The sequence below is a fragment of the Phoca vitulina genome, unplaced genomic scaffold, assembly GCF_004348235.1.
Source record: "Phoca vitulina isolate PV1807 unplaced genomic scaffold, GSC_HSeal_1.0 scaffold49, whole genome shotgun sequence".
NCBI lineage: Eukaryota > Metazoa > Chordata > Mammalia > Carnivora > Phocidae > Phoca > Phoca vitulina.
In genome coordinates this window covers 5,578,019-5,597,160 of record NW_022589752.1, presented here as the reverse complement: position 1 = coordinate 5,597,160, position 19,142 = coordinate 5,578,019, and the positions used below count along the sequence as shown (strand labels likewise).

At 42.3% G+C, this 19,142-nt stretch overlaps 2 protein-coding genes across 12 annotated transcripts in view; one reads left to right on the top strand and one right to left on the bottom strand.

Moving 5' to 3' along the window:
• PPFIBP1 (PPFIA binding protein 1) overlaps window positions 1-19,142 on the bottom strand; it is a 176,873-nt gene that overhangs the window by 78,772 nt on the left and 78,959 nt on the right. The window contains exon 1 of one of the 11 annotated variants that reach the window (XM_032387489.1): window positions 15,178-15,514. The exons of the other annotated variants lie outside the window; for them this stretch is intronic. The gene's annotated coding sequence lies outside the window, so the exon portion shown is untranslated. Of the gene's footprint in view, window positions 1-15,177; window positions 15,515-19,142 lie in introns of those variants that run through there. 11 annotated transcript variants of the gene reach the window in all.
• CUNH12orf71 (chromosome unknown C12orf71 homolog) lies at window positions 16,270-18,766 on the top strand. Its single transcript, XM_032387498.1, has 2 exons — window positions 16,270-17,054; window positions 17,566-18,766. Exons 1-2 carry the CDS (start codon window positions 16,524-16,526, stop codon window positions 17,878-17,880), a joined length of 846 nt encoding a protein of 281 aa, XP_032243389.1. The 5' UTR covers window positions 16,270-16,523; the 3' UTR covers window positions 17,881-18,766.

Sequence of the window (19,142 nt, the reverse complement as noted above, 5' to 3'; positions counted from 1 at the left end):
GGTCCTGGGATCAAGCCCTGCATCGGGCTCCTTGCTTGGCAGGAAGCCTGCTTCTCCTTCTCCCACTCCCCCTGCTTGTGTTCCCTCTCTCGCTGTGTCTCTCTCTGTCAAATAAATAAATAAAAAAAAAAATCTTTAAAAAAAAAAAAAAAGAAAACATAAGAAGATGGCTGTCTACCAGCCAAGGAGAGAAGCTTGGAACAGCTCCTTCCCTCACAGTCCTCAGGAGGCTCCAACTTTGCCAACGCTTTGATTTTGGATTTTCAGCCTCCGGAACTGTGAGAGAATAGATTTCTGTTGTTTAAGCCACCTCATTTTGGTACCTTGTTTGGCAGCCCCAGCAAACGATCATGGGGGGCTGAGGCCTAACAAGAGCCACTGAGCTGTGGCAGCAGCAGGTTGGCCAACTGCCAGGGCTGAGATGACCCAGGATCACAAAGGCACAGGGCATCCCATGAGGCGGAGTTTAGAGTGCAACTGGCCTGGAAAATCCAGCTGCAGCTCTACCTTGAAGAATAAGTTTTCTAGGCAACAATGGGCTGGCCACGTTCTATTCTTTTCAGTGACAACAGTCATCAACTGCCTTTATGACCCAGTAACGAACGTGATAAGCTAATTTGATTAGAGACAGCATATTTGCAATTTCAATATCATAGCAAACATTTACAGAGCAATTATTTGCTCCCAGATTCAAATTCTATTCCTACTGAGAGACCTGGCAATGACCTCTCTCAGAGAGAGCCCATCAGTGTTTGAAATGACAAGGTACTGAAGATACGTGATTGTTTTTCATACTTTCCCTTACGGCCCTCCCCCGCCCCTATAATACTTAGGCACTTCCATAATTCTGAAAAATGACAAAAAAAAAAAAAAAAATTCAACACCGAGTTTAAAAAAAAAGAAACAAAACTGCCCTCAAATCAAAGGCAAAATTATCATAATGATATTTTTCCAGTGTTTGTTCAGAGAGAGATTTATGCTAGGATCCCGGCAGAGGACGTGTGGATATCTAACGTGTACATCAATCTAGGATTGATGAATCGTTCTGTACCAACAATGAAACTGCTTAATAAAATGTTCAATTTAAATGTTTATAAGATGATTCATGCCTAGCAAGAACGAGGTCCCCTCCCATTTCTTCTCCTGCCAGGTCTCAAACACTTCAAGTAATTTTCACAAGAGCAAACATGCCCTATGAAAGAATGTTGTGCTTCTCTGGTTAGCAGATAGAGACATTCTAGATTATAAATCACTCCTGATCTTCAACTATGAGACACAGCGATGAGAAGGAGCACAGATGTAGCCACGCCAGCTCAGGAAGACACACACATTAGTTATCCTCCTCATGCAAAGAACAATTTCTATAGCTTTCATGGTAAAAGTCTTCTCACATTTGCAATCATTACTAAATCATTAGGCTTTCAGGGATTTCCAGAAGTTGTCCAGGATTCTGCTTCTAAATAGGACAAACAGACCTATTTTAATTTGGAAGCAAACCAACTGACATCTTGAGTCAGGGTCACCATTCTGGCTGTGCAGGTTGTGATCTGCACAGGGTGCCCTGCCCTGGTGAGTGGAGGCTGAAATCTGGTCTCTTCGGGCCCAGAGGCTGTATCTGCCTGCAGGGCCACCATTTTCTAATTACACAAAAGCTCTCAGGACTAGGGCCACATTCACCTTCTTCTCCGTGGACATCCTTGGGATATAGGTCCACAATCACCTGAGCAAAGGGCAATGCTTTTAAACATGTTTAGTTCAGGACGTGAAATAGTCAGTAGGACTGGAGTTTACAGAACAAAGAGGGCGTGACTCAAAATGAGGCTGGAGATGTTAACAGTGGCCATTTTGAGAATTTAAAGGTTATCCTAAATACAAAGAAATGTCATTGAAGGGTCTTAACCACAGGGGTGACCTGATGTGGTTTGTGTTTCCAGAAAGTTCTCTCTGGCTCCATGTAGACAATGAATCAGAATGGAGCGAGAGAGGATGTAGAAGGTACAGGTAAGAGTTGGTTGACAGACAGAGACGGCAATGGGGTGGACAAAACAGGAGATGGAATCACCAGGACTTTGTGAATGAATGGACGCAGAGCTGAAAGTGAGAAAGAGAAGGAATGATGTCCAGGATGATTCCCAGCATAGGCCATGAAAAACTGGGCAGATCATGATGCTGTTAGTAAAGAACAATGGAGGAGAAGCAAGTTGAGGGATTAAGCTCATGAGTTCAGTGTTAAGAGTTGAGACTTCCATAAAACAGCAGGTTACTATGTCTTTTAGTAAACACTGGTACTAAAGTATGATATACCATACTTTTTTTTTTTTTTTTAAATAAAATCATAGAAACACAGTTTTAATCAGAGTTTAGAAGCACTCTGGCCATACTCGGACTAGGACTGTAGTTCTCAAATTACTCTCCATGACCACATTCTTGTCTGTACATTTAGAGTATTTCTGGTTGGACCAGTTGCTCTGAGAGTAAATCTCAGAAGAAAGGGGAGAAAAGATAGCCTATCTGGTAAGAGTTCTAGGTCACAAAACACTGTGGCTACCATCCCGTCCTCCAACTTGCCCCCACAGTGTGTTCCAATCCTCATCTACGGGTTTTTGATAGATTAAGTTACCAAATTCATTAAGAGCAGTGAGTCTCAGACCATGGCCCCAGAGGAAGCAGCCTGAGCAGAACTTGGGAATCTGTTAGAAATTAAAATTCTCGGGCCCCAACCCAGACCTACTGATTCAGAAATTCTGAGGGTGGGACTCAGCACTCAGTGCTTTAACAAGTCCTCTGGGTGCACACCCAAGTTTAGGAACCACTATCAATTACATTTCCTTCACGACTGCTTCCTAATGCCCATAATCCTTTTTCCTGTTAAAATTTCTTCGGAGCTCCAAAACAGCAGTCTGTGTCTACGTAAAGCTCCTTCCCCAGGTGATGTCATTCCTCATTTGACCGCCACACTATCTCCTTCAAGGTGTCTGGACACCCAGTTTCATCTCCTCTAATCTGAATCCTGCCTATATCATTGAGTCAATTGTCGATGTCCCTGCCCTCCTGCTCCGAGTTCCTTCACTTCATACTGGCTGCACGGCTTGGAATACCGCCTTGTATTGCAAGCTATAGCACGTCCCCGACAGGGACCTGCCTTTTATTTGCACTCATCAGTATCTAATATACAGAGAAAACCTAATGAAAGTCTAAGCGTCTGGTCTAAATCAGTGTGTCTCAAGGTGGAGTCTACTGGAAGGACATGGGAAGAGTACAGATACTGAGCCCCATTTCTAGTCTCTTAAACTAGAAATTTCTGGGCACAGGGCTATGCATTTTCAAGGCACACTGAAGTTTGCTCAGTCCTGCTGTAGATGAATTGCTATCTTGAGAACTGCAGACTTCAATTAACTGCTTCTTGAGCACAGGACACTGAACTAAGTTGAAACAAAATGAGAAGAGCTTATTTGGTTCCTGACCCTGGTCCACTTCCTAAATGTACTCTGTAGATTGTAAAGTTTTAAAGCAACATCACACTCCATGCTCTCTATATGCTATCAGTATGTCTTTCCCAGCCTACTCTTACAGAATTTGCTTTTCAGACCTAATGAGTTTTAGCTCTTTTTTTTTTTTTTAATCTTTTTATCTTGTTCAGCCCAGATATCGGAGCTTTGCACGGCCATTTAGAAGATATCCTTTTCACCTACTTCTCTTAGACTTACTCAACTGTAAATTGTGAATGTTTACATTAGCCTCAACAAAATTTAAACAGGGAATTTTTGGTGCAAAAAGAAAACACTAATATAGCTGCCAAATAACAAATGAAATTATTTATAACTACTGACACATTGTTGCACAGCCAAAAATATTTCCTGGCTATAGTTATGAAAGTTAAACTTGCTCCCCCACAACCCCACAACTGCCCCACAACCTCTTCCTCTCAAGTGGGTACGTGAGCTCCACCCCAACCCCCACACATACCCTAAAAATGCCTGCAGACAGATCCACGGTCAAAATAGTTACTACAAAGCACGTTACATAATAGAAGCAGAAAGGCGTCCAGAGACAAGCGGTTTTTAATACCATTGCAAGAGAAGTAGCTATGAAACAGAAGGGAAAACAACAAGCTCTTTCCTAGAATTAGCATTGGGTCTTTCTCAAAACAATCTGTGCTCATCTTTATTTTGTCAAACACATGCAAATCTGTTTTTAAAAATTGCAGCACTGTCTAATTAAATTTTCACTCTTTCTAAACTTTGTAATGGAAAAACTGGCACATATACACACACATCTGAAATCTATGAGAAGTACTTGCCTTGGGTGGTTCTGATGTATGCTCTTCACTTTCATTTTTTAAAAATTGCCAAACTCTATTTCTGAGATTCATTTTAAGGGAATAATTTTAATAGATGCTCATGAAAGGAACCTGTATGGCTCATTCTGCCTAACAGGAAAGTGCCTGTTTTTTTAATCGAGGTATAATTTATATACAGCGAAAGTCACCCTTTTTAGGTATACGATTTGATGATTTTTGATGACTGCACACAGTTGTGTGACCACCACCAAAACAGTGAACTATGTTGCCCATTAGAGTTGCCACATGCGTCTACTGAGCCCCTGAAGTGTGGCTCCTCCAAAAATTAGAGGTACTGTAAGAATAAAATACACACCAGACTTCAAAGACTTGGTTAAAAAAAAAAAAAAGCAAAAGATCTTATTAATATATGGTGAAATTATAATATTTTACATATAGTGAGTTAAATATTAATATAGTAAAACTAATTTTACTGGTTTCTTTTTCCTTTTTTGATGTGCCTATTAGAAAGTTAAAAGTTACTGGCTTGCATTTGTAGCTCAAACTACATTTTTATTGGACCATGTTTTAGAGATTATTTCTAGCCCCCAAAGAGCTCCCTCTCCTCCTTTTGCAATAGATATCATTTCTCCACTCCCAGCTCCTGGCAACCACTGATCTGATTTCTAACCCTGAAGTCTTTCTTTTGGTCGTCTCTAAAAAATATTTCCTCTTTTTGTCTTCTATCTTCTGATTTTCCATAATCATCTTGTGCTGTTCTAAAAATAGTTCTTTTTTTAACTTTGAAAGATCTGGAAATGCCTTGCCTGATCATTTCCTATAGTTTTCATTAACCAATGTCATTTTCATTAACCAGTTCCAATGCTGGTAGGAGCACCACCACCAGTGGATTCTGGGTAACAAACTGTCTTCCAAAGGAGGCACGCACAAGTGGTTCATAATTGAATGGAGACCACTGTGCAAACACACAACAGCTCTACTCAAAGATGCTGTGGGAGATCTGAGCCAGAGGTGGGGAACCTACTGTAGCTTAATTTTATTTATCTTTAGGGAAGTGGAGAGAAAGCTTTATCTGTGCCAAGAAAAGGTTGGACAGACATGTAAAAAGCATTTACAGGTAGGAGGGGGAGCAAGGACAGGAAGCTTGGGCCCACGGGCAATGTCTGCCAGTGGGAGCTCTGTGATGACTAATGATAATGGCCAGAGAAAGGCAGCAAGACATCCAAGTTGCATCTCCTCCAAGCCCCCACCCTAGGCTCACCTATTCCCATTCTTCTTTTCTCCTAATTCCCTTCTAATTAAAATGAAGTTAGTCATTATTTGTAATAGGTATTCACATTTTCTGCTTCTATCCACATTCACTCTTTATTCATTCTCCAGTTACGGCATACCATCTTTCTGATTTCGCAGAACTTAAGGAAAACAATGTAGGCCACCTCCTATCCACATTTTCTCCCCTTGGGTTAGTTTGGGAGCTGCATGCTAGTCTTTCTACCTCTGAACTCTCGGGGTCCTTCTGGATTATCAACCTTGAGCACATCTCCCTAGATTTCTATACCTCATTCCCACCTCCCCCCGCCCCCTTCCTTTGCAACGCCCCAGAGAACCGGCACAAAATCTTTGCATTTTGAGCATTTTATTGCTAGTCTTTTAAGGAACTGTAGTAAAATGCCAATTAGGCTCTGTAGTTTCTTGTTTCCTCTGAGATAACTAAAAGCACCTGCGGAGTAGTCTACATCCTCCCCATCCTCCACGCCAAAGATTTCTTGTGGGAAACTCTCTCCACCAAGAGAACCATCTACCCAATTCAGAATAATGGCAAAGGAAGAACTAAATGTCCAGATTGGATGGGATTCATTTCACCAGGCCTCTGCTTAGCCCCAAAAGGATCCCTTCCAGGCATTTCCACCCTGACTGGAAAATGTACTAGAAATGGAAAGTCTCCAGTGCAGTTCCCAAGTGAAACACTGAGAAAGGATGATAACTACGGTGGTTCCTTATGACCGTCAGAATCCTGGAGGGGCTCACAGACCAGGCACCAAGCTGATGGATGTAGAAACTGCCTGACAACCACAAGGATCCACCTTTCTCTTGTGGACACTCCAGCCCAGGGGAAGGAGACGGTCAGATAATCATATAAACACAAGTATAATTATTAAATGCACACAGGATTCTGATACACAGAGTTGGAAACAAGTCTATTTTTGAAATTTTTTTAAAAGATTTTATTTATTTATTTAAGAGAGAGAGCACACAGTATGAGCAGTGAGGGTAGGGACAGAGAGGAGGGAGAGGGACAAGCACACTCCTCGCTGAGCGCGGAGCCAGACTCAGGGGCCCAGTCTCCACAATCCTGAGATTATGACCTGAGCCAAAACCAAGAGCTGGACGCTTAACCAACTGTGTCACCCAGGCACCCCTATGTTTGAAATTTTAAAATAAAATAAGAACATTTTCTCCAGAGAAGCAGTGCCAATGAAAGAGGAAGTAGTTTCAATTTCCTTAACTATGGAATAAAAAAAAAACCATTTACCATGCATTCCACATATATAATCTCTAATCATTACCAAAACTCTACAAGAAAAGATTATCTCTATTTTGTAGATGAAGCACAGCCAAGTTAAAAATGGATTTGCTGTTGCTAGAAGAGATCTGGAATTTGACAGGCACCCAATTGGTAGGCACATAGTTGTTAAATTAATAAAAACTGTAAGAGTACAGGAAGTATTTTAACAGAGAGCTAGGAGAAGACTATATGGATTCCCCACATTTGGTGTTGTGGGAGGCACTACCAGTTTGGCCCAAGGTAAGTATAAGCCCTGACATTAGGAAATAAAACAAGAAAGGCTATATGCCTATCTGTTTGGCGACTGCATAAATAATTTGCATTTAGTTCTCAAATAAAGAAGCAACCGTCTCCATCATGCAAGAGTCTAGCCACAGGCCCCTGGGGAATTAAAGTCAGACCCAAATGAAGTTAATATCAGCAATGCCAATGAGAAGGGCTGTTGTAAGGACTGAATGAGACAGAAATATACACAGGCTGTTAACAGTGCCTGCTATTTTTCAAAATACTTCAACCTAGGCACTTGTGACACAAAGGGGATTATTTTTAACCTACACTCTGGGGGCAGTTAGCATTTGAATGACTAATCAAAAGCTCATATAGGGGCGCCTGGGTGGCCTCAGCCAGTTAAGCATCCAACTCTTGATTTTGGGTCAGGTCATGATCTCAGGGTTGTGAGATCGAGCCCCACATAGGGCTCGGTGCTGGGTGTGGAGCCTGCTTAGGATTTTCTCTCCCTCTGCTCCTCCCCCCACCTCTCCACCTCTCTCTCTCTCCCTCTTTTTATGTAAACAGAAAATCAAGTCAATTATCTGCTGAACACCAGGGCGTTGTTGCTTAGTCTAATTAATGGCTGCCACAAATGATTTTTCATCAATCAAATGGTGTTCATGGTGGGCTATAAGTATTGTACAGATATATTCTGTTTATGCTGAAGTGGGAATAAGAATCTATCCAACCCAGTTGTCTAAACTTTTCAAAATGGTGCCCTTGCTGAAGATTGACACCAGTCCTCTTTCTAGATGCTTTGGAGGAAATCTTGTCACCTGATCCTGACAAGAAAGTCAAATCCTGATGCTAGACTATTGTCCCATCTGCCTCTAAGGAAACTTTTTGTTCAGAGTGCTACCCAAATACACAAAAGGACACAGCATAAAGACCTTCTAAGGCAGCTCTGTCCAACAGAACTTTGCTACAATGCTGGAAATGTTTTGTCTGCCCTGTGATAAGCTAGCCACTAGGTACAGGCAGTCACTGAGCACTTGAAATGTGGCTAGTGTGACTGAAGAACCAAATTATTAATTTGATTTTAATTTTAATTGCCACATGCGGCTAGTAGCTGCTCTGTCGGATGGCGCAGTTATGGAGCTTACAAAAGGCGGCTGTGTGCAGTTCTCGGGCCTGCTTGCTCTTGAATGCTGGCATATGGGAGACCGACAGCCCTCATCTACTGCCACTGTCCACCAGCTGTGTAATCAGCTGGGGCTAGTTCTCAGCAGCCTACCTCCAGCGGGCCTCTGGACTCTGAAGGCAGATCTGGGTAATCTGAGCTGTACAAGAAGTTAAGATTGCGATAAAAATACACAACTCAGGCAGTTGTCATGGAAATTAAATGACCAAGCATGTGAAAGCCCCCAGCAGAGTATGTAGCATCGGTAAAGGCTTAATAACATTGAACTTTGCTTTACACCAAAACACCGTTCTCCTTGAATTAGGTACATGAGCTTTGATAAGGTTTTGTCTGGGAATAAACCTGTAACTAGAGTGTAGGAAATTGTACAGTGTCCTCTCCCTACCCCCAAAAATAAACACTAAATATTTCAGCTAAGAATTTGGTTTAGAAGAAGGATGCCCTTGTCACAATAATTCTTATAAAACAAAACAAGCTACAGGAATAAGGCGACTTCCTGTTTTCTAAAGAACATCTCTTGTAGTCTATTTACACTGGGTTCCCACCCCAACTTTTTTTTTTTTTTTTTGTGGTAAAATACACACAACACAAAATTTATCATCTTAACAATTTTTTAGTGTAAAGTTCAGTAGTATTAAAATTAAATTCATATTTACATTGGTTTTTGTCTCCAAAAATAAAACAATATATTAACATGTAAAGATGATATTAAAATATGTCTAAGGTGAATAAACATCAAATTCAAGAGAGTGATCATGGGAAAAATTGGGTAGAAGGGAAAAGGGAGGAATACAAAGGGTCTTAAGTTTTATGCAGAATGTTTTTTCTTTAAAAAAATCAGGGGCACCTGGGTGGCTCAGTTGGTTAAGCGTCTGCCTTTGGCTCAGGTCATGATCTCAGGGTCCTGGGATCGAGCCCCACATTGGGCTCCCTGCTCAGCAGGGAGCATGCTTCTCCCTCTGTCTCTCCCCCAGCTTATGCTCTCTCTCAAATAAATAAAATCTTAAAATAAATTTAAAAATTTTTAAAATTAAATATGGAAAAATGTTAAGACTTGACTGAACTGAGTTGTAAGTATATAGGTGTTTCTTACATTATTTACTATATTTTTATGTATTCTTTTTAAAAATTTTTATTTTTGACCATGTTTTACAGTTACAGAGAAGTTGCAAACACAGTATCTATACATCCCCCCACCTACTCCCTCTAATACCAATATCTTGTGCAACGAGGACAATGATGAGACAGGGAAATTAACTCTGATATAATACCATTATAAAACTATTAACTAAAATAAAGAACATATTGAAATCACTCTACTTTTTCCATTAATGTCCTTTTCCTATTCTTGGATCCTACCCAGAATCCCTCAGTACTTTTTTCCTTTATTTATTATTTACTTAGGAGTGGGGAGGGGCAGAGGGACAGAGAGAGAGAGAGAGAGAAAGAGAATCTCAAGCAGACACCCCATTGGGTGCAGAGCCCACAGGTCTCCAGGCGGCCGGACCTCACAACCCGAGATCAGGACCTGAGCTGAAACCAAGAGTCAGACAATTTACCAACTGCACCACCCAGGTGCTCCCCTCAGTACATTTGTAGTTGTTATTTCTCCTTGGTGTTCTGTAGTCTTTGACAGTTTTTCAGTCTTCCCTTGTCTTTTTTTTTTTTATTTATTTTTTATTTTTTTATTTTTTTTAAAGATTTTATTTATTTATTTGACAGAGAGAGACATAGCAAGAGAGGGAACACAAGCAGGGAGAGTAGGAGAGGGAGAAGCAGGCTTCCCCACCGTGCAGGGAGCCTGATGTGGGGCTCGATCCCAGGACCCTGGGATCACGACCTGAGCCGAAGGCAGACGCTTAACGACTGAGCCACCCAGGCGCCCCCAATTTTTTTTTTTAAAGATTTTATTTATTTATTTGACAGAGAGAGACACAGTGAGGGAGGGAACACAAGCAGAGGGAGTGGGAGAGGGAGAAGCAGGCTTCCTGTGGAGCAGAGAGCCCGATGCGGGGCTCGATCCCGGGACCCCGGGATCATGACCTGAGCCGAAGGCAGATGCTTAACGACTGAGCCACTCAGGCGCCCCCTCAGTCTTTCCTTGTCTTTTATGACCTCAACACTTGTCAGTTATTTTGTTGAACAGCTCACAATCAGGATTTGTCTGATACTGTCTCATTCTTAGGCTGTGATTATGCATTATGGGCAAGACTACCACAGAAATGATGCTGTGTCCTTAGTGTATCATATCACAGAGTCTGTGATAATTTTTGTATTGTTAAACTAGTTCATAATTTCAAAAGATAAAAAATAAGCAGCGATATCAGACTGGGTTCTCCAGAGAAACAGGACCAATAGTAAATATATGTATATGGGTATGGGTACACACACACACACACACACACACACAGGTTTATTATAAGGAATTGGCTCATGCATTTATGGAGACTGCAAAGTCCCAAGATCTGCCATCTGAAAGCTGGAGAGCCAGTAGTATAGTTCTAGTCCAAGGCCTGAGGCCTGAGAACCAGGGGAACTGATAGAATAAGCTCCAGTCGGAGTCCAAAGGCAGGGGAAGACCAACGTCCTCACTCAAAGACAGTCAGAACAAATTCTTCCTTACTCAGTTTTTTGTTCTAGTCAGGCCTTTAAAAGATTAGGTTGATGGCTACCCACACTGGGGAGAGCTATTTGCCTTACCCAGTCTACCCATTCAAATGTTAATCTCATTTAGAAACACCTCCACAAACACGTCCAAAAAAATATTTAATCAGATATCTGGGTACCTTATGGTTCAGTGAAGACAACACACAAAATTAACTCTAACAGTAGCTTAACTTCTAAATTAGAAACTTCCTACTCTGTATATTTAGGCCCAAATCCTACCAAGCCAAGTGGATTTTAGGAAGTGTTCCAATTTTTAAAGTTACCGTTATTACTAGCTTCAGGCCCAAAACATTGTAAATTCATGACATACTATCATTTAAAAAATCTCAGGGGCACCGGGGTGGCTCAGTCGGTTAAGTGTCTGCCTTCGGCTCAGGTCATGATCCCAGGGTCCTGGGATCGAGCCCTGCGTTGGAAGGGCTCAGTGAAGAGTCTGCTCTTCCTCTCCCCCGCCTCCCTTTTGCTCTCAAATAAATAAAGTCTTTTTAAAAAATAAAAAAATTTAAAAATCTGAGGAGGTTTTACTATGGATGATTTTACTTTAAGAGAAAAGGTGATGATGAGCCAGGTCATATTTAGATTAACTGTGATTCAAGAGAAGCTTGACCAGCAAATCAAATTAAGGCCTTAAAGAAATTAATACAAGCTAGTTAAGAACCAAAAATCCCCTGATCTCTTATTACAGATGAAAGCTGAGTCATCTTTTAGAATTGACTACACTGCTCATCATGGCATCCTAAAGAGGTTCTAGGTCACTGCTTCTTTGGAAAAAAAGATAGCTGAATGAAATATATATATATATATATATCAAACTATGCCCTTTTTTTTCTGGGACAAGAGAGAAGGTGAGTTTCAGAGACTTTCACTATCAGAGCTGTACATTAAAGTGAAATATATGTATGTATATGCACACATAGTTGACGCCTGAACAACATAGCTTTGAACTACACAGGTCCACTTATACATGGACTTTTTTTCCCAGTACAATATAATATCTCTTAAGGCTATTAGTATTTAAGTTTTTGGGGAGTCAAAAGTTATGCTCAGATTTGCAACTGTGGGGGGGGATGGTCAGTACCCTAACCCCTGTGTTGTTCAAGTATCAACTGCACATGTATATGTAAACATGGAGAGAGAGAACAGTGTATAAATAAATAAACTTTCAAGTCTTTTCTGAAGCTTCCCCCATTTGAAACTCTTTTATCTTCAGGATCACTCTAAATGTTGGTGGTTTAGGCTGGGAAATAATTTTTCCAATTCAAATGTTTATATTTAGTTCAAAGTGTTTCATTTCCATGGGTAACGGTACCACAAACGGCTTTTCCCTTACCTTCACGGAAAGAAAGCTATTCACAAATGCTTTTCTAGGTTCCCAGTGCTCTGGGAGGCAGTCACAGGGGTTTTTATAAAAAGCCAGAGCACAGTGATCCAGGTCTCATTATACCAAAGAGGAAGTTGAACACCTATTTTAAATCTTTTAGCCCACCCCAAATGTGGATGCCATTGTTTGGGGCCAGTCCCACGTACCACACACACTCCTGCATGTCTTTTAGAACACACAGCTCCACTCAAAGTGGTTTCTTTCAAGGAAACAGAACACGGGTTTGCTTTTGGGCTGGGTCAACTCTCCCAGGGATCTTCCAGGGAGGAGGGAGGCGGTCAGCCCCCTGGGAGACAAGAGTGTGTAGAGGGTAAGAGTATGTAAAGTAGAGGCAGACTTCCTACGTTTAAATCCAGGTTCTAGGGTTTATGATCTTGGAATGTGAGCAAGTTACATAACTGCTCATGCCTTGGTTCCTTCATCTGTAAAACAGAACAAATAATGACACTTAGTTGATGGGGTTGCTGTGAGGATTAAACAAACACATAAAGTGCTTAGCACAGGACCTGGCATGTAGTAAATGCTCAATAAATGCTAGGGAGTCTGTAGGTCCTAATTCCACCCCCCTGGGATTAACCTAGGTCCCCAGGCACTCATGGGAGTTGTGGTCACTCGCCAGCCGTTGGGTAGAAGATACAGTTTTTCCCCCCAACTCCATCACCTGAAACACAGTTGCCTAAAAACAATCTTATTTAACAGAACCTAAAATTTAAACCAGTACAACAGTGAAAAACCTGAGGCACAGCAAGCTTTAAATGTAATCTTGTTAGGGGCACTTGGGTGGCTCAATCGGTTGAACGTCTGCCTTCGACTCAGCTGGTGATCCCAGCGTCATGGGATTGAGCCCTGAGAGTGCCCCCCCCCCCACATCGGGCTCCCTGCTCAGCGGGGAGCCTGCTTCTCCCTCTGCCCCTCCCGCTGCTCATGCACATGCACACTCTCTCTAATAAATAAATAAAATCTTTAAAAAAATGTAATCTTGTTAAAAGGAAATAAAGAAAAATATTTGGAAAGGATCTTAAGCAACTGATAGATTCCAATGAGTTGAGAGGTTCTTTTAAGTCAGACTTGTATTTCTTGGCTTTTTTTTGGTGTGTGTGTGTGTGTGTGTGTGTGTGTTTAAATCCATGTGTCTTTTCTGATAAATGTAAAAACCTTATGGTTTCTCTTAACGCTATTTAAAACTTTTACAAAATGGACCAAAAGCAAATCTAAGCAATGTTAATTTAAGAATATACTTGTTCAAAGTACACATAGGCTTTATCTCTAGGAAACTGAGTAGGTGCCCTAGTCCCTTCCTGAAAATCACTGAATTGACCAAAAAGCAGTATCATATAGCCTCACAGTTTACACCAGGCTGGAGGTTGCTATACTGACTTTATCAAGATGATTTTGCTATAGAAGTTTTTTTGGTTTAGTCTATGCAACTGAGAGCCTTTGATCCTATATGACCCACATTTGTCCTCAGAATTGCACATTTGGAAACAATGAAAGATTTACTACCTCCACCTACAGTTTACCCACTGAGAACACTACAGCAGTGAAGGCAAAGTGACCAGATTGGATCACTGTGGAGCTATGATCTGACCAATTCCCAAATAATTTCATGATGCCATTGGAAAGGGAAGGGTTCACAACAGTGGTTAAGGGAAGAGCAGCCTGGGAAGCAGGAGGGCTTGGTGAACAGAAGGGATACTGCTTTCAATTCTAGAAGGACCAAGACACCTCATGTTACTGGAGGCAGTTAACAGAACTGGACAGAGATCTATCCAGTTAACAGAATTGGTGTAAAATGCAGACTTAATCTTGCAATAAGACAAAAGCCTAGCTGGGAAACTCAAAGAAGAAAATGGAGGTCTTCAGCATTGCATTCTTACAAATTTCTCTATATCCATCTTCACTTTCTTCCTTCTAATATCAGGGGATAACCCATCCCTCTACCCATGCCATGAATCCCACCCTTACTCTCTCCAAAAGCAGCAATCTCTTATATTTTGAAACTCTCCCCCCTGTATCGATTCCTTGCCCCTTTTTTATTTGGGGAGTGGGTGCAGAAACTAACCTTGACTCTGCTTCCTTCTCCTACTTTCTCATTCAGACATTTCTAAAGTATAGTCTGTGCTCACTGTTCTCACATCCTTTCCTCTCATTCATTCCTCAACGCCGTGCAGACCTACTGATCCTATTCTCATGAAAGTCAACCAGTAACATCCATGCTGCCAAGTTCACTGTAAGTTTTGTTTTAATCGTGCCAAGTATTTCAATATATTCTGAATTACCTGGAAGAATGCCTGATAAATGAATACCACCATCCTGACTACAGCCTTACAGGATAAAATCCAAGCTCCCTAACAGGGGTGGAAAGCCTTCCATGATCTCACTGACCCCCATTTACCTCATCATGCTTGATCTCCCCACACAATAAGCTGTTTTTCACCTGGGTGTCCTTGCTCAAGCTGTCCCCTCTGTCGGAAAGGCCCTCTCCGCCAACTCCTCTCCCCCCCAACCCCCGACCTTTTTAAGAAAGAGATAGCACGAGCAGGGGGAGGGGGAGAGGGAGAGAGAGAGAATCTTAAGCAGGCTCCATACTCAGCACAGAGCCCTACTCAGGACTTGATCTCACAACCCGAGCCCAAATTAACAGTCAGACACTTAACCGACTGAGCCACCCGGGCGCCCCCTCTACCCCTTTTACCTCACTAACTTCTACTCCCTCATAAATACTCAGATCAGAAGTACTCTCCTCCAGGAGGCCTTTCCTAACATCCCCACCCCAATCTCACCCTGGCTGCGTGAGGTACCTCCTTTCATTCTCCCCTGACATTATTTTTACGTCCTGTTGCTGCACTTACCATTCTGTCCTATAACAGGCTGCCTAGGTCCGCCTCAGCAAGCAGGCTCTAAACTCCCTTAAGACAGGAGCCATCTTCCACGGTCATGTGACGGGAGGGAAAGACCTGCCATCGCATTTGTTCTCCTGCCCTCAAGAGGGATCCTCCAGCCCAAGACGGGATGAGCACAGAATAGAACACTAGAAGGGGATAGGTCTTGTGGCTTTCTATCCCTTTTTTTTCTCTTCCTACATTTCTGACTCTAACTTGGGGCCTTGTGTTGCCATAGTAACCAACAGTCCCAGAACACAGACTTCTGGCAGTTGGACTTCTAGCCACTGTGAGTCAGGACCTGAAGGATTTCTAACATCCCCAGTTTAGCTAGGCTCAGGAGCCGGCGGCACCTTTTTCATGTGGGCAGTCACCAGAGCAGGGCATGACAGTGTGTGTGTGTGTGTGTGTGTGTGTGTGTGTGTGTGTGTGTGTGTGTTCTCCCATCCCCACGTACCTACTGGGGCATCACAGAAAAAGCTGCGCTAAAAAGTGCCAACAGATGGTGGGAGGATGGGCATCTAAATGGCTATAACCTTTCTGGAAAGCAATTTGATATCAAGTCCAGTTTAATCTATCTGTGATCTTTGATCCATTAAAGCCACTGATAATATAGAGGGAGACATAAGGATTTATTGATAAGGGGGTTTACTGGAGATTTATTAAAACAATAACAACCACTTAATGGTCATCAATAAGAAAGTCGTTAAAAATGACAAAATAGCCATATACATGTTTACTGTAGGGTATGCCACAAAATATAATAATCTTAGCTTCAATACCTGATGTGACATCCACATATATGTATATGTGTGTATGTATATGTACAAATACACAGGTACACATATATGTCCATATAAAGAAAAAGAAAAGGAAATCCACCAAAATGTTTTCAGTGATGGTTATCCATATCTCTGGACAGTAGGATCATAAGCATATTTAATTTCATCTTCATACTTTTCTGTATTTTTCAAATTTTATACAATGATCATTTTTTCTTTTAAAACGCAAGTTGTTTCAACTGCAGCAAGACAGATGACAAGCGGTAGCAGGTGGGGAGGATTAGTCAAGAGGGTTGTCATACAAAGAAAGACATTTCTTCAAGGGAGGGGGTGGCCTTTTTTGTCCTTCATTAAAGAATACAAAAATAGGAAGAACTTCTACCGGAATGGCATAGTTACAAATAGAAAAAGGAATGAATAATGTTATTGTTTAAGTACCATGACTTCCCTCTCCTCCCCAGTCCCACCTATTTTTTCCTTTCTTTCGAAGATTCCTGAGTTGAGGGAGACCTGAGCTTTGAGTCCCTGAACAGCATGGCACACTCATCCTGCAGCAGCGACGGATCAGACAGCACAGCCTGCAGCTCTGAATCAAACCTGAGCCTCTCTGTGGGTTATTTCCCCTGTGGAGACACCTTCTCTTACGAGAACACCATCTCCTGTGAAGACATGTCTCCCAAGGGTCCTTCAATCCTTGTCCCTCCGATCCAAGGGACGTGGAGGACTGAAAGTACAGGCAGACTCCTGAGGAGACGAGACCAAATTCGGGACGACCCAAAGCAGTTTTGCAAACTCAGCATCACCCTGGCCTGGGATGTTGACGTAGGCTCTAACAACTCAGACTCCATAGCCAGCTGGGACATAACTGGAAGCAATCAGTGGATAGACAAGTACCCCGAAGAGAACACACAACTGACTCTCAGCAAACTGAACAGTCTAGTGCAAAAGCTTGAGAAATTTCTAGAAAATCAGAAAGAGGAGGAAGGTGGTGACTCTTCCTTCCCTGGATCTGCTCAGGAGGAAGATTCCCAGTTGTTCAGCAGCTCCCCTCCAGACATAGCTCAGGTCAGTCATCAAGAACATGATACTTGTCAGGACTTGCCCCACGCCTGCCAACATGAAGGGATCATCCAGTTTCCACAGATTCCTCCAAGACTTCGGGAACATGAACTTGCTGAGGTGAGCAGAGAGATGCCTCACAGGCAAAAAGGGGATGGACCTGGTTGGGGGGGCCAGTATGAAATGCATGGAGCATTACTTGCTCTGAAGCAAGGCCAGCCTCCCTCAGTGTCTGACACAGCCCGGAGACGGAGAGAGAAGGCAAGGAAAGGGGTCAGGGTAGAGTTGAAGGGAAAATACTGAGGAGCACTGAAGGAGAAAAGAGGGAAGTTAAGAAGACTAACAGTTATGATACCCATCCCCACCCCCCGGCCCTGTGTGTTTCGTTGACGTATTAAAATTTTGCATTTATAGTTGGATTATTTTTGACAAAAGGATTTGAATTCGGTAAGTGGGTAAATATTGGCCCCATTGTTGTCTGGGTTATGCATATTTAACTCCTTCATTTTCTTGGCAGATGATAAGCCAGACAACTGGCAGCCAAAGGACAAGCACTACAGAGACCTCCTCGGTCTCATTGGGTCAGCCAGAGGAGGAGGACGCTCATTCCAGCACACAGGCCCTCTCCTGTGTGAACTTCAGGGGGGTCTTCCGCTGGCTAAGACAGCAAGTCCTCGCCTCGCTTCTCAGGAGACCACACCCCGAGGAGGCCACTGAGAGACCCCAACAGCTGGCACAAAAGAAAAGACTCTCTCAGAGAAGCAAGAGAATCCAACCTCAAGACGCCCTCGAATTAAGACACCCTCTATCGCCAGATGTTTTAACCTTTTGATAGCCCCTATTCTACAATCCCCATGAGTTAATTGTTTTCTAATAAATATAACACATACTCTTATTATCCATGTCTTCCTCTTCTAGCCCACCATCTTGACTCAGGCTGAAAGTCTGTATGTTGTCTAGAAGACTGACGAATATTCTCTGTGAATTTTAAGTAGTATTGTCCTTCCTAATTTGAAGGCATTCTTGCTCTCCTCCTCCCTTCTTACTGTATTTTACTCTAATTTTAAATATTTTCATCTTAATATTAACCCAAATGCCCATTTTCAGAAGGCAGCAGTATAACCCATCAGATTCCCAAGATGGTTTTAGTTGAACTTCTAGGGCTCGAACAATTGGCAGAGGATACTGAGTCACTCAGGGAGCGAATTTCAGTTTGGCAGTGTTTCAGGAGTTCAGACGGCGGATCTGATGTTCCCAGGGGACATCACTGGTTCTAGTGTGTGCTGCATTGGCTAGAATAAATGGCTCACTCAGGAGGAATGTGAGGATTGGGAATCTACTTAACCACTCCAAGTCTAACACTCCTCGTTCAGAAGATGGGGAAGATAATATGAACCTCACAGGGTTGTTGCGAGAACGAATGAGATAATGATAATTTCGTTGCTGCTGCTGCTATTCATTTTCCAGAGGATCTCCCCAGAAAACTCGATCCAAGGGACATCCCAGAGTGAGAGCTTAAGAGTAATTCTCATGGAAATATCTCCCACACAGAAGCAATATTTACCCAAAGTTATGGGTTTCTGCAGATCTTGACTCAAGCAAGTCCTCTCCCAGTCCATTCCCCACTGCGTCTTCTGAAATTCCTTTACAATTGGCAGTAAACTTTCCTCTAAATTTCAACTTCTTTAAGGAAGACTGTACTCATCTCTCACCCTTTTGCTCTGACCTCTCCCTCTTACTGATATTAACTCCCCTCCCCACGACCACTACCACTCTCCTTATCCACCCACAGGCTTACCCGAGAGCCCTCCTTCTTCAGCTTTTGCTACCAGCCTACATGACCTGCAGAGTTCATGTGCCTAAAGCATGGGATTCTTTGATCTCAAATTCCTCCCTTTCTTCAATTTCAATTCCCTTTTCTCCTTCTTCTCTTTCTTCCTTCCTTCCACAAATATTTACCACATAGAAGTGCCAAGTACTTTTCTAACTTACAAAAACAAAATCCATCTTTGGGGCTCAGGCGGCTCATTAGTCAAGAGATAAAGCCATGTAAAATATGACTAGAACAGGCTACAGGTGATAGTCTGTATGAGG